This window comes from Myotis brandtii, unplaced genomic scaffold, assembly GCF_000412655.1.
Source record: "Myotis brandtii unplaced genomic scaffold, ASM41265v1 scaffold658, whole genome shotgun sequence".
Taxonomy (NCBI): domain Eukaryota; kingdom Metazoa; phylum Chordata; class Mammalia; order Chiroptera; family Vespertilionidae; genus Myotis; species Myotis brandtii.
In genome coordinates, this window is record NW_005370558.1 from 3,632,895 (window position 1) to 3,659,509 (window position 26,615).

The following is a 26,615-nucleotide window of genomic DNA, read 5'->3' on the forward strand; positions in this document are numbered from 1 at the left end:
CACATGCGAGCTGGGCTACAATGCAACAGCTAGGAACACCTGGCCAGGTTCACCCATGCGTCGTGACCACTACATATTCCTCAGCAGTGGCATCGCCCCACTTCCCTCCTTTTCCCCACTCAGTTGGGTGGAATGAGCTTTCCTACTGACATATCCAGTAAAGCTGGCTTGTTAAAAATCCCTGGAAAAACACACGAGAGCTGGGCTACGATGCAACAGCCAGGAACACCTGGCCAGGTTCACCCATGCATCATGACCACTACATATTCCTCAGCAGCGGCATCGCCCCACTTCCCTCCTTTTCCCCACTCCGTTGGGAGGAATGAGCTTTCCTACTGACATATCCAGTAAAGCTGGTAAGGCATGATGAGCAATGCTCGGACTCCATGACTTTGTTCAACCCTATACATCCCACCCATAGGAGAAGGGGCTTATTTGAGGGAAACTGAGCCATCTCTGACAGATCCAAGGCTTGGGTATGTACAGTGCTTGGGGACTTGGTTTTTCCATGATGTCCCCCAAATTCTAATTCCTGATGAAAGGCAAAAGAGGGGATGCCCAGCTGTTCCCTCAGGCGTGGATGTTCCCGAAAATGGTCAGACGGATGTGAAGGGCAGTTTCCCTGCTTCAGTGGCCAGCATAGTCTTACTAAGTCCTTGTGGTTCTCAGAATCTTCAGATCCTTATCTCACTATGAGGTCTCTTCACATTACCTTTCCGATGTCATCCCTCGCCACTCCCCTAGTCCTCTCCCTTCAACCCATGTGAGCACATTCTCTAGAGAACAGCACTACCGCTTCAGTGGCCAGCATAGTCTTACTAAGTCCTGTGGTTCTCAGAATCTTCAGATCCATATCTCACTATGAGGTCTCTTCACATTACCTTTCCAATGTCATCCCTCGCCACTCCCCTAGTCCTCTCCCTCCAACCCATGTGAGCACATTCTCTAGAGAACAGCACTACTCCACTCTCTGGTTTCTGGAATCATTCCAAACTTCCCTCCTCTTTTTTGCAATCATGAAGTTCCTTTGGCTAAAGCACCCGTCCTACTCACTCTCGCTACCAATTACATAGGCTCTGCTAGAAGGACATCTTCTCCATGATGTAGCTCTAGAATACATCCCTCCCTCTTCTCTAGGCATGGGGTACTTTAGGGGTGTGAGCCCTTGATTTATACCAGTGGTGTCTTTTATTGTCGCTGTACATGAGCATATTCCTTTCATCCCTGTGAAAATGTGAAATCCACGAAGGCAGGAATATTGTCCAATGTGTCTGATTTCTCATAGCACTCGACACAGACTTAAAAGTTCGGGAATTAAGAAAATCTTCGTTGAATCAAATCTAATGAACTGAAGTAAATTTTGCAAAGTGGGTCTGAGTCAAGCCACATGAAAATATATGCAGGGATCTTATGTGCCCATTTCCACTCTTCATTTGTAGAGAGCCCCATCCATGTATGGCCTGAGGGGCTTATAGCAGTAGGGTGCTTTGCTGGGCACTGGGGTGGGAAAGATACAGGGATAAATTAGATATAGTTCTTGGCTTTAAGGAGGTTACATTTAGCAGGATAGATAAGTTTCTAAGGAATAACTGATGGATTTATGCATGCGCGCGCGCGCGCACACACACACACACACACACACACACACATATATATTTCAGAGAGAGAGAGAGAGAGAGAGAAAGAGAGAGAGAGAGAGAGGGAAAGAGAGAGAGAGAGAGAGAAACATCAATGATGAGAGAGAATCATTGCCTCCTGCATGCCCCACATTGGGGATCAAGCCTGCAATCTGGGCATGTGCCCTGACCAGGAATCGAACCGTGACCTCCTGAGTCATAGGTTGATGCCCAACCACTGAGCCACACTGGTTGGGCAGCAATAACGGATGTTTTAATCAGATTCTTATACAACAGAGGTTGTACTCTGATGACACTGTAGATGTCATCCATTCACCAAATAGGGATGAAAGACAGTTAAGTGAATAGAACTTTGGAAGGCAAATAATTAATGAAGGAAGACATTCCAGCGAGAGGGAGGAGACAGAACCTTTGTGGGAAGGGAAGGGTGTTTGGGGGACAGTGTGAGTTCGGGCAGAGTGGAGAATGCAGAGGGATGGGTCTGGGGAAGTGGCTCAGTGGAGGGTGAGACAGAGTATCCTAGAGGTCAGGCAACTGGCCTGGGCAGTGCTTGGTGGTCTGATTTCTCCAGAGCTGGGGAACTCTTAATTTGAGCACATACATAAGTGGATACAGAGGAAGAAGCTAAATAATAGTGCATAGAATTGTTTTAGGGAGCATGGGGAGGGAAAGTTACCCCCTCTCTCCCTCCCTTCCTCCCTCCCTCCCTCCATCATTATTTTCTGTGAACTAATTATATGTCAGCATTATGCTAAGTTTTTAAAGACACAGAGATGAGCAAGGCACACGTTTTGAATCCCGCTTCCTCAGCCCCTAACAAAGCGTGCAGTCGGGTGATAGATCCAGACAAGGAAAGGATAAAGACTCTGGACAGGGACAAGTCTATGCCACATGAAAGCACAGAGGGTTTTAGAGCAGAGAAGGGGGCCCCTTTATGTCAGGACTGGGGATGGCGAGCCAGAAATTCCTGTGGGAGGAAGGATGTTTGGGTTGATTAAAACAGAAATTAACAGGAACCCCTGGTCTCCTGTTAAAAGGGGAAGAAAGCTACTTCAGGGGGCAGACACAGTCTGTGAAAGGGATGTAAGTGTGCGAGGGCATGGGGTCTTAGGGAGCTGCAGGTATTGTGCCTGGAGCCCTGGGCACATGGCAAATAGAAGCAGAAGATGAGGTGACATAAGCGAGCCTGGTTTTGTCAGATAATTAGATTAACAGCTAGGGTGGCTGGGCCTTTTACTGCTTTTGTAGAAATGAGAGGACTACTCGGGAGGGAGAGCGTGCAGAGCCTTGCCATCCAAGGGTATCCTTTAAGCCCGAAGCACCAGCAATCGCTGGCAGCTCGTTAGAAATGCGGAACCTTAGGCCCCACTCCAGACCCACTGAGGCTCGACAAGCAGTGTTTCTGAGCACAGACTCCGGGGTTGGAATCTGGCTCTGCCATCTGCAGGGGGTACACCTCTGGTCCTCTCACCTGTCTTCTCTGGATGTCAATATCCTCAGCAATAAAGCTGAGAAGGTCAGTGGATTCTGTTGACATTTTCAGCTATAAGGGGTGTGTGTGTGTGTGTGTGTGTGTGTGTGTGTGTGTGTGTGAATGTGTCTGAGTGTGTTTAATTCTAGGGGATACTGGTGGAAGAGCTGCTCATTTTTAAAACCGGCTAACGCATGTCTGTTGCCTGGATGACCCACTGTTTGTGCCTCCCACCAATAACCTTCCCTCCTCCTTAAGGAAAGAAAAACAAAAAGGAGCAGGACTAGATCCAGGGGCACACAATTCTACAAGGCTTACCTGCCTATGGGGTAAGGATTACCGAGAGAGAGAGAGAGAGAGAGAGAGAGAGAGAGAGAGAGAGAGAGAGAAAGAGAGACTCTTCTGTCGCCTCCCACCAATAACCTTCCCTCCTTCTTAAGGAAAGAAAGACAAAAAGGAGCAGTAGTAGATCCAGGGGCACACAATTCTACAAGGTTTACCTGCCTATGGGGTAAGGATTACCGAGAGAAAGAGAGAGAGAGAGAGAGAGAGAGAGAGAGAGATCTAAAGCACAAATGTCTGAAATGAAGAGAGAGGCTCTATAGCACAAATGTCTGAATGAAGAGAGAGAAGACCCAGCTGTCTGGTTGAATGGTACAGTAGAGCTGCATCACAATTTCCAAACAGCTTCCCGAATAGGCCTAGGTAAAGGCTGCAAAAGTGTGTCTGAACAGGCTCCCAACTATCCGGTAAGAGAGAATGGTGGTTTTAAAGCCAAATCCTGGCCTGACTCTGCAGAGACAGGGTGAGCCCACAAATGTCTGAAATGAAGAGAGAGAAGACCCAGCTGTCTGGTCGAATGGTACACTAGAGCTGCATCACATTTTCCAAACAGCTTCCCCAACAGGCCTAGGTAAAGGCTGCAAAAGTGTATCTAAACAGGCTCCCAACTACCCGGTAAGAGAGAATGGTGGTTATAAAACCAAATCCTGGCCTGACTCTGCAGAGACAGGGTGAGCCTGGAGTAGCCCTGTCCTCACTTCTCAACTGGTGCCCACAGAGAAGGGTGAGCCCTGGCCAGTGTGGCTCAGTTGGTTGCACCATCCCATGAACCAAGAGGTCGCCAGTTCGATTCTGGGTCAGGGCACACGCTCAGGTTGCAGGTTTGATCTCCAATAGGGGGCATGTAGGAGGCAGACGATTAATATCTCTCTCTCTCTTATCAGGTAAAAACATGACCTTAAAAAAAAAGGAGTGGGAGAGAACTGGGACGAGGGAGCACTGGGCCAAGGAGACCTCTCAGCTCTGGGCAGAGGCTGCCCCCTGGCATCTGTGCATAAGTTTTCCAGGCAAGATTGCCAGAGAGGAATGAGGCTCCAGAGAAAATACAGCGACACACATGGCAGGAAGGGGCAGAGGACGGGAGGGAGCGAGGAGAACGGACTTCTAATACCAGCTTCCTTTCTCCTTGCCTTATGACCTTGGAAAGTCTCTTCTCTAACTCCTGTTTCCCTATTTGTGGACATTAATAATGGCCACTCACTGAGCAATAACTATGAATTAGACATTGTCCATTTACTAAGCATTTACCATAAAGAGAGAGTGTCTCATGGGTTTAAAGGTCATCTCTATGCTGTTGACTCAGAGATTTCTGTCTCCAGCTGAGAACTCTGCCTTGCATTCCACTTTTGGACCCCAAAGCCCATTTTCCATCTCCACTTGGTGATTAGTAGTCACCTTGAACTTATACTCATAACAGCACTTTGCATCTCCCTCACCTCAACCCTGACCCTCCTATAGCACCTACCTCCTGACTCAGCAAATGGTAAAGCCATTCACCCCAGTGTTCAGAAAGAACAATTTACAAACATCATTGATTCCTATTTCTCACCTCCCATATCCAACAACACATTTTATCAAATCTATGCTCTACATATATCTGGAATTGGACTGTTTCTCACATTTACTCCCCTTGGTCCAAGCCACTCACCAAGTCTTGCCTCGATGAGAATAACAGTGCCCTTGACAGAACAATTTACAATCATCATCGATTTCTATTTATCACCTCCCATATCCAGCAACACATTTTATCAAAACTACGCCCTACATATATCCGGAATTGGACTGTTTCTCAGATTTACTCCCCTAACCCCCTTGGTCCAAGCCACTTACCAAGTCTTGCCTCGATGAGAATAACAGTGCCCTTGACTGCTCCTATGTCAATTGGCCACAAGCAGCCAGAATGTAGGTTAGAAGATCCATCCTGTTGAATGCAGGTTAGGTCATGTGGTTCCTGTGCTCAGAATCCTCCAGTGACCTCTCATCTCACTCAGAGTAAAACCCAAAGTCCTCATCACCCTATGTCAATTGGCCACAAGCAGCCAGAGCAATGCTGCTGAATGTAGGTTAGAAGACCCATCCTGTTGAATGCAGGTTAGATCATGTGGTTCCTATGCTCAGAATCCTCCAGTGACTTCTCATCTCACTCAGAGTAAAACCCAAAGTCCTCATCATTCTATTAAACCCCCTAACCCTCCCCTCCACTGTCTTCCTCTTCTCAAGTCTGCCTCCAGCTCCCTCCCTTGGCTCCCCTCCAGCCACAGGGGGTCTCCTGCTAGTGTTGAACCCTGGGCACCTCCCTGCGCTCCTGCCACAGGGCACTGCCCTTGCTCATCCCCCTGCCTGGAACGACCTCTCCCCGGATAGGGGCAGGCTTCCCTCCCCTGCTGAAAGCGCCTGCTCAAATGCCCCCTTCTCAGAGAAGCCTGCCCTGATCCTGTCTGGGTAACAACAATGCCGCTGCCACCCAGCTTAGCGCTAGCTGTGCTCGGTGCTCTTTCCAGCATTGACCATCACCTGACAAGCTGTATGTATATTTACCTGGTTGTGTACTAAGATGAAATCTTTTTTTCCTTCTTTTTAAATATATTTTTTATTGTTGATAGTATCATAGATATTTCCCATTCCCTCCTCTTTACTCCCCTCCACCCAACCTCTACCCTAGAGGTCTTCACTACCCTATTGCCCCTGTCCATGGGCTATGCATATAAGTTCTTTGTTTTATCTCTTCTCGTCCCCCCAACCCCTCATCACAATGATGGAAATTTTCTATACCTGAGTTGTCCAAGAGGTAGCCCCTAGTCACACGTAGCTTTGGAACACTTAAAATGTGACTGGGGACCTGAATGATTACTTTTGTTTAATTCTAATTAAGTTACATTTCAGCAGCCACATGTGGCTAATGGCTGCTATGTCAGACACTGCAGATGTAATGTCTCCCTAGAATTTCAATGTGATCAGGGCAGAGATTTTGCCTATTTTGTTCACTGCCGTGTCCCCAATGCCTAGAAAAGTGCCCGGCTGTTCAATAAATACCTGTCGAGCGGGTGAATACAGGAATATGCTAGGAGCTTCCCAGGCATTAGCTCATTCCATCTAGACAACAGGCGTGCATGCGGGGCAGATGCTATTTTCATTCTGTGCTACTGAAGAATACCAGGTAGTGTGTACCCTGTGACCAACATCTCCCCATTTAGGATGAGTAAATCCTGGGGATCTAATGTACAGCACGGTGAATACAATGAACAACAGCCTATTATACATTTGAAAGGTAGTAAGATCTTACATGTCAGCATCATAAAATATGGCATGTGAGGTGATGGAGGTGTTAATTTCATCATGGGAGTCATTTCCTACTATGTACGTGCATTCAACCATCACACTGTACACCTTAAACTTACATAATGTTATGTGTCAAGCATATCTCAATAAAGCTGGAAAAATGATAGGGAGACCACGCTGCTAGTCGGAGGTAGACAAGATGGAAGCTCAGGATGTGCAATGACATTCAGACACTGCTTTGTTAGAGCTGGACTACAGACTCTCTGAGATTCTGTGGTTTCCTGAGAACTTTCTCCCATGTCAGCCAATGGCAGCACATACTTTAAGCACCAACTGGATTGATGGATCTTTACATAAAGCCCCTTGTCAATCCCTCAGAAGCCATGATGCTCAGGTAGAAGGAGGGCAGCCCACCCTCCAGCCAGATCCTCTCTTCCTCTTTCCCAGCCCCGCCCATGGCTCACCGGTGTCCGGGTCGCAGAGTTGCTCACAGGCGTCTGTCGTCCTCTGTCCACAGAGGTCCCTCACCCACGGGGAGGTGGCGTTGACCTGGTAATACAGGGACAGCTTGGCCGGGTTTAGCCAGTCGGAGATGTCCAGGTAGCTCCCTTCGCTCACCACAAAGCTGCTCCCTGTGGGCGAATAGAGAAAGATAGCTACTTTCTCCCTGATTTTAGGTGCAGGTGTGTCTCACTGCTGATGCTGCCACCAGTAACACAGAAGTACATACAAGTCACACACACACACCCAAAGTCGCCTGTTCTCACTGTCTACATGCATGTACATAGTCTACACGCATTTACAATGCACCCTCATGGTGTCAGTAGCCAGTGGAGACAAAGACAAGTGAGGCATGAGAGACAGTTCAACTTAGTGATTAAGTCAGGCCCTGCGACTGAGCGAGACCTGGGTTCAAATCCTGAGCTCACCCTGGCCAGCCACTGAGTTTGGGTGAGTCACTCAATGACTCTGGGCCTTGTTTACTTCACCTGTCAATGGGAATTTTAATGGGACCTACCCCAAAGGGTTACTGTGAGAATGAAATAAAATAATGTAGATAAAGTGCTCAGCCAGTAGCTGACTTGTCCTAGTAAAGAATGATGCAATATTAAAATCTGAAAGAAAACGAAAGTGCATGTCCCCGTCAACCTAGCCATGTCCTCTGGAACAGGATTCCCTGATGTCCACTGGGGCCAGGTGGGAGAGACCAGTTGAGCATAAAGGAAATAGCATAGCTTCTTTTTTTTTGCAGGTCTAATTAAGCAAGTTTATTTTATATACATAAAAGGCTAAGTTGACTTGGGCGTGTGTGATACATATAAAGCTCTCGCTGGCGCCAATTGCACACGTGTGTTTTGATCTGTCATTGTCGATCGTGAATTTGGTTGACACTTCTATTATAGAGAAAGGGTGAATAGCGATATTAAAATATTTCTTCTAATTAATTTCCTTTCAATGTGCATGAATCTGTGCACCGGGACACTAGTGATAATATAAATAAGGTAATTTGCAGTTCTGAAATTATAGTTAATATCATTATAGCTCTATATGTATATACTTTTTTTTAAATTTTGTTTTATTGCTTAAAGTATTACAAAGAGTATTACATATGTCTCCTTTTTATTCCCCCTTGACATTCCCCCAGACTCCCCTACCCCTCAATGTCTTGTGTCCATTGGTTATGCTTATATGCATGCATACAAGTCCTTCAGTTGATCTCTTACCCTCCCCCGCCACCCTCCCCGGCCTTCCCACTGTAGTTTGACAGTCTGTTCGATGCTGCTCTGTCTCTGTATCTATTTTTGTTCATCAGTTTATAATGGTCTTTATTATCCATAAATGAGTGAGATCATGTGGTATTTTTCTTTCACTGACTGGCTTATTTCACTTAGCATAATGCTCTCCAGTTCCATCCATGCTGTTGCAAATGGTAAGAATTCCTTCTTTTTTACAGCAGCATAATATTCCATTGTGTAGATGTACCACAGTTTTCTAATCCATTCATCTGCTGATGGGCACTTATGCTGTTTCCAAATCTTAGCTAAGCATAGCTTCTTGGCATGGCTTTTGTTGTTGCTGTTTGTTTGGTTTTCTATTAGAGAGAGAAATTCAAAGAAATCTCGAGCACCTCTAAAAAAAAAGCAGCACCTGTGCAGCAAAAACACCTCAATGCTGGGAAACAATAGGGAGGTGGAGTTTGGGGTGAACTGAGCACTGCAGGTTCTATCGAAAGGGATCAACTGCACCCCAGCTCAGCCAGCTCTGGCCAAATGGGGGGAAAGGCCAGCGAGCAGACCGTCAGTTTCTTCAGGAGAGTCTGGAAAATTAGATTTTTATGGTAATCAACCAATTTTTAAACAATGGCTTAAATTTGTTATTGAAAGCAATTTATGCTCCAAAATGTTCCCTTTTAACACATATGTATGCACATATACTACATATATGCATGTGTGTTTATATATGCACATGTATATGGATTCTATACATATATGTGCATACATACATTCTTTGCGGGGCAAGGAACAGACATCCATTAGGATGGCTGCATAGAGGGTGTAAATGGTAGTGCCTGTATTTTGCAGTATACCAAAGGTAACATTTTATAGGGGAAACAAAGGTTCAAATAGGACCAGACTCCACCAGGCTGGATTTGGAGAGCTCTTCTAGATTCGTGCAGATCTAGGGATCTCAGCGCAGGAGATCTTTAATAGTTTCATAATTAACATGACTCAGCTTCTCTCCCTGCATTTTCTTCTCTCTCCCTCACTCTCTAACAAAATCTTTCCATGTATACAATGCAAATTTCCAAGGGAAGGACTCAGTTAATAGGCATCAGATGGGTTTGAGAGCAACCTCTCTGCCAGGTCATATCAGACCCTGCTTGTTGACCAATGGTTGGGCTCCTCTCAGCTCTGCTATGGTCCAATGGGCAATGGCCAGAGGCGGGATCACATCAGACCTTACCTGGCTGCCCTGAAGATCTAAGATGCCCTGAGAAGGATAAGGGTACAGCAGGCAATGTTATCTTTTCTAAGTCACACAAATGTTGTGGTCGATATCATCCCATAGAATAAGCCCAGTAGACAATGGGATTTTGGGTGAGGAAGAAAGAGGAGTCTATGGGAAAAGCAAAAGGAGTAAGTAGATAGCATCAGGCTCCGAGATAAGAAAATGGCTGTATTTGAAGTTGGCCTTAAAGTCTTTGGCAGCTGAACAGAAAAGTAGAAGTCTGCTGGATCCTATATTTCAAATCTCTGGCAAGGGAAGATATGCAAATCTATCTGCAAAGCCATATTTCCCCCTTTGGAACTGAGCCGAAACATGGCACACGGGTCCTCATGTGAGGCACCGAACATCACAACCGACTACAGATTTTTCTTTTGAAAAGCACAGCCGTGCTGTTTAAAAGGATAATTTTTGTATTTATTCTCACTAAAGACTGAGGGATGGATATTGAATTCTGTCCCAGGGCTGCGTTTGGCTAATCCATCACTTCAGGAAAGCTAAGGAGCAGGGATAAAGAGGAAGGAGTCAGCAAGACGTGCATTCAGATCTTCACTCTGCTGTTTACCAGCTCTGCGAACATGAGCAAGAAAACAAACCCTCAGTCGTCTCATATGAAAGTGTGAATTGCGACTCTCTCTGCACAGGGTTAACATAAAGATTAAGTGAGACAATGTGTTTCTCTCAGGTCCAATTCCCCAGGAACCAGACTCAAAGGCAGAGCCTGGCACGCAGGAGGCTGAGGAGGTGTGCCCTTGTAAAGGGATGAGCAAAGTGGGATTGCACAAGAGAGAGAAGTCGAATTGTCACACAGCTGCAGCAAAGACCTCAGCTCATCTCCTAGGGGGCCCGGAGTTGGGGTGGTCCTTCAGAGTTTTCCTGAATCAGGACAAGAACATCAGGTCATTGCGCCTCAGCATTACCCAGTCACAGGCTGTGGGCTATTCCTGGGGAAGAGACATAAACTTGGGTGAAGTGGTCCCTTTCGATGGGTGACCTTTCTCCGAGAAAGACTTGGAGCGAGGAGTCAGCCACCAACAATCCTGGCAGCTGGGAAAGGAGTGCCTGTGTTCTAACAAGAGATGTGGACACAGCAAATCTCCATACAATATGCACAATATGTGAAGTCCCTGGCACACAGTGAAATCTCAACTCACGGGAGCTATTTTGACTACTATTTGGATCTCTTACAAATTTGGAAGCTCTAAATGCAATGCCAGTTAATAGATCTCTCTCAAATTTGAGGAATGTGAGTCTCTTTGGAAGGGACTAACTCAAACACAGGTTATCCTTGACTTCTTCTGAAAGATGTTACAAGGTCTATGGGTGCTTTAATGGCAGCAGGAGTCACTATCCTTGGAAGACCCTCTCTGCTCCAGTCCCTGGGGTGAATGTGTTATGTATGCATCCTGCTTTCTAATCCTTCTGAGAGCCTTGTAAGATTAAAATTTCCCCATTTTACAAATGACAACAGGAGGTTCAGAGAGCAATGGTTTTAGCCAAATTTGTACAAAGAGTAAGTGGCCAAAATAGAAACTGCAGCATCCGAACTGGGACCCGCCCATTATTCCAGGCTGTCATGAGAATCAGGGGCTTTGGTTGGATTCTCTGGCCCTCTGTGGTCCTCCCACCCTCTGTGCATCCCTCATCAGTGTGCATCCTGTCGCGTGGGAGGGCTTTTGCTTTCTCTGATAGACTATGATTTCCTACAGGGACGAGGTCATGAGTTATTCATGAGCCCTTATCAATCAAGCCCTCAGTAAAATGGCTGGCGCATATGGGAAGTTTAGTGAGTGTCTGCGGAGTGAATTAATGAAATCAAAGTTCCACGCTTGACTGGAGGGAACTTCAACTCCCTCTATCATGGGATTGTGAGGCAGGAATGCCTCCAACACTGATCTCAAAGGTTAAGTCTTTCCATCCTGTGAGAGCCAGAATACAAAATCCGCCCTTCAGAGCCTCCCTGGTTCAACCCAAAACTCGAACTTCACTATCGTGTGTCCTGAGCTCCAGTTCGCTCCATGGGCTTGTGATGTGGGTGGTTCAGGTGGAGATGCTGGGGGACTCAGTGCGACGAGGCCAGGCCATATGGCATAGAGATAGCACATCAGGTAGTGAAAGGAGGAAACTGTGCAAATGCAGTCAGCAAGGCTTAATTCATGTGTCCATTCAACCATTTACTAATCCCCTTGTTGCATAAGGAATAGACAGAGAGAATGAGAAATAGCCTGGCTCCATCAAGAACATGATGGACTACCAAGGGTGTGGGCATTCATGGCTGCAATACAACCTAGAGTGTGGTAAAAACTGCCTGAAAAGAATGGGCTTGTCTTGGATCTAAGAGAAGGAAAAAGGGGTGTCAGAGACCAGTTTGAAATGCTGGTCTTTAAGCCAGACATTGAAGGACACGAAGAAGAATGACGAGCGAGGCAAAATTGAGGTGGCATTTATATGTTAAGTCTCGCCTTCTGAGTTGGCTCATACTGTTCTTAATCACTCTAATATTTAGACAGTATTCCGCTCAACCTTAGTTATATATGCCATATTATAGATTCATTCATTCACTCATGCATATATTCTTCATTTAAAAAAAGAAGACCTACTATGTGCTAGTTCCCGTCCCAGGATCTGGATGTATGTCCATTGAGAACTTGAAGTTCAAGAAGGGAGTCTGAGATGCCAAATCTAAGGCAAAACACAAGTGCTTTTTGTTCCCCCTTTCTTACTCCCTCATCTAGAATGCACGTTTTTTGAAGGTAAAGACCATGAACACAAATGCATTATTCCATGTGTCTCACACTTCTCTAGTTTTCCAGTGGACCCCTGTTTTATTTCCTTGGCTTTAGGTAAAAAGTGCCCCACTTTTTCTGGGTACTGAGATTCTTCTTTGTGCTCAAATCAATCTCCCCAGAGAGTAAAGACTCTGGAATGAAACTTTGCCAAAATCTCGACTTCAAAATGTCATGTTTCCTTTTTTTAAAATATATCTATTTCCCGCCCTCCCCACGGACTTGTGGGAATATATATCATCTAATTAGCCAAATGGATTTTCAGTTCAGCCCAATCATTTCCTTATCTACATCTGAAGCTCGGCGTTGCTCAGGGGACTGCGCGGGCACGGAGGTCCTCATTAACTCTGATCTCCAATTACACTGATTATAAGCCTGCTTCTGTGATTGTGCAGCACAGATCTGGGGTGAGCTGGGAGCTCAGGCCACTCCGTAGTGTTCTATGAAAACCCAGAGGCACATCAGTCCCCAAAGAAACAGAAGGTTACAGACGAGAACTAAAAATACTACGGATGGAGGTATCACCAGCCAAGACTGTCCGGAGAGCCAGACGGCAGGTGCAAAGCCCCTTCATTAGATCTTGAATCACGACACAGATCCCTGAGGACTATGGACAGAAGGTTTCAAAGAGGTCTCTGGACACAGAGCTGAATGGGGAGCAGAGGGGTGAAAGGTTATATCCATGGCTGAAAGATGCTTTTCACTGATGAAGCTCAGGGAATCGTTCTGGCCCAAAGTACTCCTCCCTCTTTTCCTTCTCTTTCTCTGGGTGCAAAATAATTAAATATTTCCTATCTTCTGTTATATTGTGTGTCCCCCAGAACCCATCAATCAGTGCCTTGAACCTGGGAGATATGTCTTTCCAGGGAACAGGGTGAAAAACAAACTGTGACAACACAGAAATGAGGAGACCATCTACCTTCCACCCCACACACCCATGGAGAATACTCTTTCCTCTCTCCCTGGTCCACAGAGCCCTAGGTCAGGCTTGAGTACATACAACCGCCTGCTAGCGGCCGGGAACTACTGAAGGAGTGAGCACTGACCTCTGTAAACATGGGGGAGAAGCCAGAGTGTGAGGGTTTGTGAGTGGGCAGAGGCTACCTGGATGGCTGGGCGCTCAGTCTCTAGGGCAGGGGTAGGGAACCTTTTTACTGCCAAGGGCCATTTGGATATTAATAACATCATTTACAGGCCACACAAAATTATCAACTTAAAAATTAGCCTGCTATATTTGGTCAAACATTTAATTAACTCACTCATAATGCCTTGGCAGGGCCAGACCAAATGATTTTGTGGGCCTTATGTGGCCCGAGGGCCAGACGTTCCCCACCCCTGCTCTAGCGTCATGGGGTGGAGTGTCTCTGAGTCTTCAGTCACTTACCTCTGTGCCTTTACCTCCTGATCAACTTCCAGCTCTCTTCCCTTCTGCCATTTTCTTTGCCTTTTCCCTGGATCAACGTCAACCTATTCCTCTGTACTGTTTCTGCCTGTTATGGACTGACTTGTGTCCATCCCAAAATTCATGTGTTGAAGTCCTTACCCCCAGGACCTCAGAATGCACTGCATTTGGAAATAGGGTCATTCATGAGGAAAACGAGGTTAAGTGAAGTCATCGTGGTGTTTCTACTCCAATATGACTGGTGTTTTTATAATAAAAGGAAATTAGGGTGCAGACACACAGAGGAAAGACCAAGTGCAGATACAGGGAGACACCAGCCCTCTGCAAGTCCAGTAGAGAGCTCCTCAGAAGAAACCAGCCCTGCCAACATCTTGATTCTGAACCTCCAGCCTCTGGAAATGGGAGGAGATAGATTTCTGTTCGGTAAGCCTCCCAGTGTGCGTTTCTTTTTTATGACAGCCCTAGCGAACCAATATGCCACCTGTCATATTGGACAGCTATCTCTTACCCCTGCCACTTTCTCCATTTATTAACCTTTATTTGTGTCAAGGATCCCCATGGATCACTTCTCAGAATAAAGTTTCCAAATGTAGAAAACATAATGGCTAGTATCTGAACCAATAACTGGAATACAGTTCTACCCATGGGTCCCTTGGGGCTCCGTGGAGCCCAGGATACAAATGCTAGTCTGAGCTAAGCTATTTCCATCCATCCCACAGGCGACCAGTCTGCCGACTGACCTGGTTCCAAACTTGTCCAGCATCCCTGGATGTGAGAGGGTGGGGCAGCAAGTTCATGATGAATATGCAGTCCTGGTAAAGTGTGTGACTGAGGCGCAAATGACAAAGAGGAGAAGACTAAGAAAACCCGGAGACGTTCCAGGGGCCATTTTAAAGAGGGTCAGCTTCTTCCTTTTCGTTTATTACATGGAAACAGTTTTTTTAAAGCTCTGAAGAATAGATCAGAATTTTAATCTTTAAGAGTGTTAGAAAAGTTTGAGTTCCTCTCACCCAGAGTTTCTTAACCTTTTTTCTTTTTCAACTAAGGAGTCTTTTTAGACTTTTTCTTTCTCCAATCACCTGCCATCCATAAAATGTAATATATACCCATTCATGTACTATTTTGCTGTACATAAAAGGAGTATAGTGCTTGTACCCCCCGCCCCAAGTCAATTTTCATGTCTTTTAAGTATTGTTGTCCACACTGAGAATGAATGCTCTAGTGAGCGATAATCAGAGGGTTAAGGAAGGAGAGGGATGTGTCCAAGATCCCCCTGGGATTAGTGAGATAACTAAACTAGAACCTAGACTTTCTGACCCCCGACCTCTTAATGCTGTGAGGGAGGTGAAGATCGGAGAGGTGAACTGACTTTCCCAAGGCAACAGGACTGGACCAGAACTCAAGCCCAGTGACTTCCAGCCCAGGGCTTGTCCCAGGATTTCAGGCTGACAAACAAGAATAGATCCCGAGCCTGGCTGGTGTTGCTCAGTGGTTGAGCCTCAAGCTATGAACCAGAAGGTCACGGTTTGACTCCTGGTCAGGGCACATGCCTGGGTTGTAGGCTTGATCCCCCGTGGGGAAGAAGGGGCGAGCGGGAGGCAGCTGATCAATGATTCCCTCTCATCATTGATGTTTCTATCTCTCTCTTCCTCTCCCACCCTCTCTGCAATCAATAAAAAATATATTTTAAAAAAGAATAGCTGTCGTGAGTTGTCGGGAACCTAGAGCTCCTTCACTGGGAGTGTGACATGGTAAGACCCTTGAGAGGCCCAGGGCATGGAACACAGAGGAACTCATCACTAAGTATCCCTACAACAGAAGACTGGAGAGAGGGACAGGCCACCCGTTTTTTGAATGTTCTATGTTAGAAAAATAGTGATTTGCAAATGAAGCTGTATGGAAGCCTCCTTTCTTCTCCCCAAAAGAAGGTTTCCTAGAGTGTCAGACCCACATCTATTGCAGGCGATGTAGGCAATTGTTATGTTTCTACCATTTTCCGTCACCCCACCTGGAACCATGATCAAAGACTGACTACCACCAACTGCCGCAGAACTCCCCACGCCTCACGAATCCCTGGTTCTGCTTCAAAGTTCAGTGAGCGGTGTTTGAGTCTGGACAAAGGAGGTTTGAAGTATTAAAATTTCAACAAATTATTTTTCTCCCCAGGAATAGAACAATGTGGTAGCAAGGTAGGCAGCGGGGCTGGGGGCAGGGGGAGAACAAAGTCCTGAAATGTTTCTCATTCTAGTTTAAGTGTGGTTAAAGGAAGGCATCCATGTACATTTCACTTCAGATTCTTTCTTTTAACTTTATTACTTCATTGGGAACTTATGTATCAGGCCCAGTTTCACTGTTGATTTTCCTTTGATCAAAGATCAGTAATTCTTTTTTTTTTTTGTTAATCCTCACCCAAGGATATCTTCCATTTATTATTATTATTATTTTTTTTTTTAGAGAGAGAGTGGAAGGGAGGGGGAGAGACAGAGAGAGGGAGAAACATTGATGTGAGAGAGACACATCAACTGGTTGCCTCCCACACATGCCCTGACTGGGGCCAGGGATACAGCCTGCAACTGATGTGCCCTTGACCGAAATCTAAACCGCAATCCTTCAGTCCACGGGCCGATGCTCTATTTACTGAGCCAAACTGGCCAGGGCAAAGATCAGTAATTCTTGAATAAAAACAGTGGACATCTGCCCCCAAACCTCAGAGGTCCTTTAGCTCTAACTGGCTCTAAGAGTGAAAAACTTTCCTCTCTGTCTGCTGCCAAGTGAGACAGGGGCTTAGATGGGAGGTAGCGAGCCGGATTCTGGCATTAAATAAGCCTGGATTAGATCCCAGCCCAATCACCGGGGATCTCTGTGACCCTGAAAGGAATCACTTGACCTTGGCAAGCCTCCATTTCCTTATCTGCACAATGGAAATACTTCAGAGATACTATAACTGTTAAATAAAATGCATGGGATTGCCTACAGACAGGGCGGTGCCTGGCTAAGGCTGCTGTGTCCCAAGGGACACTATTCCAGGGGATGAAATTTACACAGCAGACAATGCATTCTACGTATCATTGTACGTATAGCCATATATGTCCTCCATGTGATTGTGTATTCCATATATGTATACACATTTCGATAACTGTATGCGTCTGTGCATAGATGCATACATATATATACACATAAGCTCAGATAATTCTATGAATAATTGTATCCAATGTGACTGGTGCCTTCTGGAGTTGTGCAACATGGTGTTCCTAGCTGGGACACAGTAAGACACTAGGCCCATTTAAAGAAACACAAACACAAAAAACTACCATCCCCCTGCCTAACCCAGTATGCTCGTCCCCCTGTGCTGACTCACGGCTTATCCCAGCAGCATCTCCTGTCAATTTCACAAGGTCCAGGGTGAGTGAGGAAGGGCAGGGATGAAGGATACTACTTTAAGATGTGCTGCGGGCGTGAGGTAGCACTGTAGAGGCCCTAGTAGAATGCCTGGCGCATGAGTGTGTAATGAGCATACACAACGTGTGGCTAAGACAGGACTGGCTGATGGGGCTAACGAATGAACGCACCGTGTGACTTTCCAGATCCACCAACTAAACTGCGTCCCCTGCCCTGTTCCCTCTTCTCTGGGTCCACCCTCTTCTAGAAAACATACACTAATTTTTACCTTTCCTAAAATATCTGCACAAACATCAGGCAAAGCCAGCTCACAACACTGAAGTGAGCCCTAAGAATAAACCCGTTAGCAATGCCTCTCGGATCTGTTTCATGAATACATTGTGGGTTCCATATCAATGGACCAAATTAGGCCGAGGCACCTGCCTGCTTCTGTGTCTCTCATTGTCAGTGTATGTGTGTGCGTGTGTGCATGTGTGTGCGTGTGTGTGTGTGTGTGTGTGTGTGTGTGTGTTCCTTTCTCTCTAAGATCTCTAGCCTCTTCTCTTTTGTCCAGAAATAAATTAGGTGGGAAAAACAGACCTTGAAACGGGCAAGCCTGGATTCAAAAACCGCCCTTCCCACTTATTATATTTGAATGACCTTGAGAAATGCTTACTATTTCTTTTCTCTGCTTCCCCATTTAAAAGAGAATGAATACTACTTAACTTGCTGCATTTGCATTGAAGATTTTCTTTAATTACATTTATTGGGGGTGACATTGGTCAAGTGCATTGAATATTAAAGGTGACTGTGTGAGCACCTGGCTTATTGGATGTACTGACCAAATGGGTGTTTTTCTTTTTATTGCTGCTATTAATCTAATTGACCCTAGAAATAACTCTGGAGGGTAGGTGTTACTTTTATTCCTATTTTATAGAAAAGGAAGTTCAGGAAGGTTAAAGGTGCATGTCTCAAATTGCTCAGCTGGGAAGTTGATGAGTCCAAATAAGAACTCAGTCTGCCTGCCTCAGAGTTGTGTGTGCGTGTGTGTGTGTGGCGTGTGTCTATATTCATCTCCGGTTACTTCTCTAAGTACTCAGCTTCTCATGGTGGCTGGAACATAAATCAGATCATGGTAAGAGCGTGTGACATAGAGAGAGAGAAATGGCAGGGGGAAGGTGACATAATATTGTAATTCAATACTTAATGTCTCCAAAGACATGTAATACATCCTCCTGACATTTCCAGAAGATATTTTCTGGAAACTGGACAATAATTCAAATTAATGCTAAGCCTAAATCTAATTGTTTTATGATGCTACCAAGGCCTATGTGCGGCAAAGCTTCCAAAAATCTGAGGTTTCAAGTTAGAGTGATGGAATAGATTTCAATGCCTGGCGCAGATGAGAACAGCTGCCTAAGTGTTATAATATTGGTACCTGGAGCAACGTAACAAGAGAGATTCGCAGCTCAGCCAAGGTGTAGCGTTCGTGGGATTCTGGGAAAGGTAAGGGGAGAAAGGTAAGATTTTTGAGGCTCAAATGAAGGTCTTGAAGCATAAACAGGACACAGAAGGGCTGAGATCCACGTTTCTGCTATGAGAGTGAAGGATGAATTTTTTCATTCTGTTCTCAGAGGGGTTGGTGGGGCGTGGCTTGCAGACACCAGGCTCTGGAACCCCAATCCTGCCACTTACGAGCCGACAGACTTTATGCCCATTACTTGACTTTGTGGGCTTTGGGGCTCCCCTTCAATAAAGTGGGGACAATAATGCCTACCCCTTACTCCTGTGCACCAAGGCACATGGAGATGGCTGATGAGGAAAGCACATGACCCAGGAATATATAGGATCTCATCTCAGGTTTCAAACACACCAATAGCAAACCAGGATGTGTGTGTGGTGTGTGTGTGTGTGTGTACGTGTTGGCTTGGAGAAGGAAGGGTGGTAGTATCAATGAAATAATGTTCCTTGCAAATAAAATGGAATATGTGATGTTTCTGAGATAGAAAATATGCTGGGTTCTGTTTTCAGTTCGAACTACCAGTATACAACATAATGTTAACTGAACTGGGGGATACACAGACCATTTAGCATATATTTATATGTTTGCTTTCAAACTGGATTGACCTTTTTGGGGTGCTAAGTATCTGAAAGGGCGCAGAGGCTAAAACCCACACCATGATTTTGTGGATCCGAACCAAAGTCCATGGTGCAGTGTCACCATTTACACAACGGGAATGGGCAGTAGCAGAGGCCACATGAAAACCCAGACATAAACTAACAGGATTTTGCTTTTGCAAATAACCCGTCAATGTTCTATATGTTTGTTGTTATTAAATTCATTTAGATGATGAGGCCCCTTTGTCTTTTTTAGAGAAAGAGAGTCTAGTACAGCGTTTAAGAGCAGAAATATGGAGCCAGGCAGCCAGTATTTATGTTCTAACGCTGCCACAAACTAACCGAGTGATAATGATCCAGGGAAAGGGGCCTTGGTTTTTCAGCTATAAAACTGTGGGTAATAATCTCAGCAAAGTAGGAGGCAATGTATGTAAATTAAATTTCTGTTGTTTCAAATTACTCACTTTCAACGTAAATGAGGTAATATATATAAAGTATTTAAAACAGTACCTGGCACATAATAAATGCTTAATAAGTGTTAGTTATTCTTAGACTATTTCTACCTACACATATGTGAGAATACTATTGTGAAATACAAGGGCATGCTGTCTCGTTCAAACACAATTTGGCAAAAACAACAAACACAATAACTGAGATTCCTGCTTAAACGACGTATTAGCTTGGGATATAACAGTGTAAACAAAAGCTCCTTCTGTGACTCGTTCCTGTCTTCTAATTGCCTGCTCCTACTCTGGCCCTCAGCCAGGCATCGGTCCTTAGCCACTCCACGGATACGTACACGTCAGATGTGTACGTATAAAAACAGGCACACACAGTGCCTGTTGCTTCTCGTGGCTGCAAAGAAATGACATTAAAAGTGAGTGATTTGAAACAAGTGAAATTTAATTAAAAACAAAATTAAAAGTTGTTCCAAGCCCGGTGCTTCAGCCAGCAAGACTCAGAGGAAATTAGGAAGAACTGCTAATAGCTGGATCCAATTCAAGAGCCTCTATGAAGAGAGAGTGAGGAACAAAGTCGCATTCTCTTTAGATGAAACAATTAAAGATCTCTTCTGAGAAATACCTGCCAACAGTATCCCAGGGCCAAAAGGAGCGTGGTTTGCTGGTGGGTTGCTTCTCTGACTTTCTCATTTCCAAGACGGGAAAGTGCCCTGAGATCCCCCCAAGTAGCAACTTCTATGGCAACAGAGAAGGACAGGGATTTTGAAAAACCAGACTTAAATGAGTGGAAGGTGGGGATGAATTCCTTAATAAAAAGAAAACCAATTGTCACTCACTGTCTGAAACTCTACCTTACCTTTGAAATTTCAAATAATCAGGCTGCTAAGAAAAATTCTAATCCCTCTCAGATTATGGACCTCAAATAATGAGCCAGCAAGTGTCGGCTGAGAATTGGGGACTGGGTGCCGGGATGACTATATCATTTGGCCAGAGCGCAAAGGTGATGGGAGATTGTCAAAAATAAGGCTAAAATATATTCTGGCTCTCACGTTCTACAATTTACAAAATTTTGCCAAGCTGCCTACTATGCTATGTGCCTACACTATGCCCCCTACTGGGGATAGAGCCACACTCTTCCTCCTCCACCATTTGAAAATATATGTAGATATTTTTATTGATTTCAGAGAGGAAGGGAGAGGGAGAGACGGAAACAACAATGATAAGAGAGAATCACTGATCGGCTGATTCCTGCACACCCCCACTGGGGATCGAGTCTGCAACCGGGGCATGTGCCCTGATCGGGAAGCGTACCATGACATCCCAGTTCCTAGGTCAATGCTCAACCACTGAGCAACACCAGCTGGGCCTCATCTGCCATTTTTAATTGATCCTATATTTCGGATGCAACACCAACTCTGGGCCTCCCTTCATGACTCTGCTTCTATGGCAGGTCCCCTGCCCAAATGTTGATGCTGCATTTGAGTTTTTGCAGGAAATGGCCACACTCGGAGTCTTCCCGCTCACAGGTCAATCAGCACCTGTGTGGGGCCGGGGACAGACCACTTTCTCCATCCCCCAACCTGGCTCGAATACTGCAGTGAGACATCACCTGAAAGATTATTCGAATGACTCCGACCCTCAGGAGAGCAGCCTTACAGAACGAAGTGGCAGCCGGTACTAACAGTTTTCATCCAGGCAGGATTTGTAAAGGTCCTAATACCGCATGTTCCTCAAAGTTGTTTGCATTTTTCTTTTTTTTTTTCTACAAACACAGCCAAGAGTTAGGCATCTGAGTCTTGACTGCACATAAGAAAGCTGGTGTGTGAGCAGAATAGTAATAACAGCTAGCCCTTGAGTGTGTTTACCATGGGCCAGGCTTCCGCACTGAACAACAACGGAGTCTTCACAGTCAGCCTGGTTTGGAGTGTGTTAGCATCCCTGTGCTGCAGAAGACTGAGCTGCATCACGGGGAAGGTGGAGTTAGGGTTTACGCCCGTGTATTCTGGTGTTGGCTTTCATGCTCATCACCCCACACTTCACTGCTGGGTAAAAGTGTTTTTATTTTTATGTTTAGAGTCACCAACCTCTCAGGTAGAGGTTGTCTCTGTCCCCTCCCCCTTCTCTGCCCCTCCTTACAATTAGTTGCTAAACTGCCTTGGTTCTAGCTCTACAGGAATGCCCTTAAGCTCATTCCCACTTCCAATGCCCTTGTTCAGACATTATCATATAGACTAAATGTAACAGACCTCCCATAGGCTCCCTGCCTTGTCCCCTTAAACTCACCTTCTACACTGTGCTGGTTCAGTCCACTAATCCTTATAAAACCGTGAATGTGTACCGGATATTTCGCAGGAACAAGACAGGTACACTCTCTGCCCTGCAGGCTTAAAGGAGCATTAGCAGGCGCTATTGTTTAAGAGCACTGACTAGTGCCAAGCGCTGGCCAAGTGTGTCCTAGACAGTCTTTCAGTTGCCCTTTGAGGCGGTTTATTGTTCTCATACCATTTCACAGAAGAGCAGACTGAGGCTTAGAGGTGAAATAACCAGCTCAGTGCTACACAGCTAGGAAATGTCCAAGCTAGGTATTGAACCCAAAGAGTGTGGTTCTACAGCCGAGACTCTTAGACATGGAGTAAGTCATTTTATTATTATTATTATTAACATATTTTTATTGATTTCAGAGATGAAGGGAGAGGGAGAGAGATAGAAACATCAATGATGACAGAGAATCATTGATCAGCTGCCTCCTGCATGCCCCCTACTGGGGATTGAGCCTGCAACCCAAGCATGTGCCCTGACCGGGAATCAAACCGTGACCTCCTGGTTCATAGGTTGATGCTCAAGCACTAAGCCACACCAACCGGTGGAATAAGTCATTTTAAATGAGCTGAGTGCCAAAGGGAAAAGTTTGGGACCACTTAACAGGAAAGCCTAACTTAGACAATGAGGACGACAATGACAACCATACCAATAAAAACTAACATCACCAAGTGCTTCCAGTTTGCCAAACATCCTACTAAATATTTGACAAATATCTCATTCATTGTTCCTAAGAGGGAGGTACCAGTACGCCCGCTGAACAGATTAAGAAACAAGCCAGAAAGTGACATCAAATGGCTGTGAATTCATAGCCTGATCCTTTAATTAACATCTTGCATTGCTTTTAGCACAAGCAACTGTGTCCCCTAAACCAGCGGTCGCCAACTGGTGGTCCATGGACCGCTGGTGGTCCGTGAGGTCCGAAAGGTTGGCGACCACTGGTTTAAGGAAACCTTTGGAGCAGCGGTCACCAACCGGTGGTCTGTGGACCACTAGTGGTCCACAGACCACCGGTTGGTGACCGCTGCCCTAAACTCTCTTGTTTAAAATTTTCCAGTGGTTTCATGAGCTCCAACCACCTCCACAATAAAAGCCCAGCACTAAGACGCCTGCTCTTCCTGTCCGGAGGCTCCCCCCTTTGTCCTGTCCCGGCCACATGGAGCCCCAGATGTTCCGGGTGCTGCTCCTATTCCAGCTTTGCTCGTGCTATTTCCTGTGCCAGGAAGATGCGCCTTCTGTCCTCACTCTTATCTCCAACAGAGCAAACATTCTCATGCCCAATCCCTGCCCATCCAGTTTCTTCCAAGGAGACAAACCCTCTTGCCCTAGAGCTTTGCCCAGATGTGTTCAGTGGGGAATACTCCAGGCCTCCCTGGCGGCCTCCTGACTTGTCTGTGCGCCCCACCTGGTCCAGATTATGCTCTGTCTTCTATAGTAGTCCTGCTTGATAGCTACCCTGTCATTTTAAATAACATGCATGATCCCCTTGACGGTGCAATTAGCACTTTCTGGGTGCCTGTTATGGTGCATTTTCATGTCACTCTCTAGTCATCCTCATGGCCACCCTGTGACTCAGGGGCTAAGAGCTGTACTTGTATAGATGGTGAAATTGATGGTTTGGAGGAGTGAGGTGACTCACCTCAGCTGCATAGTTAGAAGTGGAGGAATGCAGATCTGAACCTGAGGTTTCCAGATTCCACTGATTTCAGAGAGGAAGGGAGCGGGCGGGATAGAAACATCAACGATGAGAGAGAATCCATTTCCCAATTCTAAATCTCACTCTGCTTTAAGGCTGACTGTGTGTGAGTTTGTCCTAGAATATGAGTCCAGACACTCAGCAAGTCAGCAGAAAAGACTAAATGCACGGATTCACCAAGAAAGGCCAAATGGGAATTGGGGTTAAAGCAGAGGAGGAGTTCAGGGGTGTCCAGGCTTCAGGAGTGATTCAGGCTGAGGGTAAGATACCCAAGTCTTTAGCAGAGTCTCAGAAAGTCGCCAACAGTTCCCAAAAGGCCCAGGGCTGCGCAGCTTCAGATCTATTTCGCTTAGGTTATCCAGGGAGTGGCCAGGAAGGAAGGCCAAACAGCAAGATTCTGCTGGGCACCAGAGCCAGGATGGGAGGGGGGCAGAGAAATGGGATGTTGAAAGAGAGGGTGTAGGGCAGGAGGGATGTGCGGGTTTTCACGATTCCTTTCGTCTCATCATTTCCCCTCTGAATGTGATGCAGAGTTCCCCTCCCACACTGTTGCTGACACCCGAGATGTTCAAGGTCCCTGGGCAGCTGAGCTGGGAGCTGGAGCTGGAGAGGCAGCCTTCCCACCACGGCCTGGCTACCCACCACTTCCTTTTGCATCCGGCAGCCTTGGGAGCTCCCAGTCCCTGCACGAGCTTGGCGGTGATCCTTCTGTGATCCTTCTAAGCTTTCTTCAAATGGCAACTCGTGGGCTGTAAAAGTTTGCTTAGCTGCCTCTGCTTCCAAGATCCTTGCTCAGGGGGGCTGCCTGGATACAGAGCGGCCCAAACAAGAGATGCTAATGGGAGGCTGCATACACACTGTGAAGGTCACGTGCGTAATGAGATGAGTAAAGGGTAACTCTGCACCCCCAATGTGTCTCATTCTACTTTTAGAATGTCAGGGCAGGGATAATCTTAAGTACCATCTTGTTTATTTTCTTCCCACATTTTACAATGAAGCAACCAACGGCTGGAGAAATACAGAGAAGCCGAAGGTCATGGTGAATTCACAGCAGAGCAAGAACACAATCGTAGTCACTGAATTCTCCGTCTACCACAGCGGTTCTCAACCTGTGGGTCACGACCCCTTTGGCGGTGGAACGACCCTTTCACAGGGGTCGGCTAAGACCATCCTGCATATCATATATTTACATTACGATTCATAACAGTAGCAACATTACAGTTATGAAGTAGCAACGAAAATAATTTTATGGTTGGGTCACAACATGAGGAACTGTATTTAAAGGGCCAGAAGGTTGAGAACCACTAGTCTACCACATTCTGTAGCTGCTAATTTGAAACAGTCTTCTCAACCCCTTTGTGACATTAAGGTAGCCACAAAAATTCCTCAGGATCTAGTTTCCTTTACATTTACAAAGGGAATAATGCCTGCATCTACCTCATAAGGTAATAAAATTAAATGAGATAATGCTTTGCAAGACATTTAGCACAGGGCCCATCACTTAGCCACGTTCTGCAAATGTGACCAATTGTTAGTGCTGTTACACCACAGTCATAGGGAGGCTTGAATGGCAGGGCCCATGGGAATGCAGTCTCAGACCCAGCTCAGGTATCGCCCCCTCAAGGCATTCTCGCCTTACATCACTCCCATCTGCAACCTGGGCCACAGTAGCAGCTGCCCCTCCGCCATGTTCCCACAGGACCTAGTGCAAACCCCATTATGACTCCCACACTGCATTTTACATTTCATCTTCTTGGTGTGTCTCACTACCACCAACTGGGGGAGGCCAGAGATTGTGTTTTATCCATCTCTGCCTCCCTGACATCTGAGCATGCCACAGATAAGGCCATGTGTAATACACTCACATGCCACTTAACAAAGGGGATACATTCTGAGAAATGCATCATTAGGGCGAATCGTCATTGTGCAAACATCATAACTCACTTCCACAAATCTAGGTCCTATGGTATACCACCCTGGCAAATGTGCTCCATCGTTGACCGTTATGCTGAGCCTGACTGTATTTGTTGACCACATGAAGGGAGAGAAGAAGGAAGCGAAAAAAACAAGTGCTATATATGACAAGGGACTAGTATTATTTACTGAGAAACTTTTAACTATCATATTTTCCTTCTCACCGAGCTAAGCCTCCCAGAAGTTGTACCTTCTACTCACTTGGCCCCACCCATTAAGACCTCTTCCCAACCCTTTCACTGTCTTCATAAATAAGAAAGCTATGAACAAACAGAAAGGGCAAAGAACAACATTGTCAGGAATCTTACATACACTCACAGTGGGCCGAGGTCTTCCACACTCATCAGCCTACTAACACTCATTGGAGGCAAGGAGTATTATCATTGCTTTTGGATGATGAAACTGGGGCTTGGGAGGTGGATTAATATACCCAAGGCCACAAAACTGGAAATCAGAAGACCTGAGTGTAGAACCCACATCTTAACCTCTGCACCATGTCACCTTCTCTCTCCCAGCACCGCACCACTGACTCAACCCTACATCCCCGTGCAAACACCTAGCCAACATTAATGGACCATCTAACTCCATAATGGTCAGTGGAAAGTCTGAATGTGTGCATTCACCAATAGAGCCCAAATGGTAGCCAGGGCACTCCAACTCATCAAACCTCCCACTCACCATTTGCTGCTCCCAATCTGAAAATCAAAGTAGCCTTCTCCTCACAACAGCAGAATGGAATTATTAAG

General features: G+C 45.8%; 1 protein-coding gene across 2 annotated transcripts in view; it reads right to left on the minus strand.

The window, feature by feature from the left end:
* The window catches only part of ASTN2 (astrotactin 2), a 668,892-nt gene that overhangs the window by 443,435 nt on the left and 198,842 nt on the right, over positions 1-26,615 (minus strand). For both annotated transcript variants that reach the window (XM_014528918.1, XM_005880933.2), the window contains exon 6: positions 7,194-7,361. In XM_014528918.1, coding sequence (XP_014384404.1) covers positions 7,194-7,361 — 168 coding nt within the window. The remainder of the gene's footprint in view (positions 1-7,193; positions 7,362-26,615) is intronic.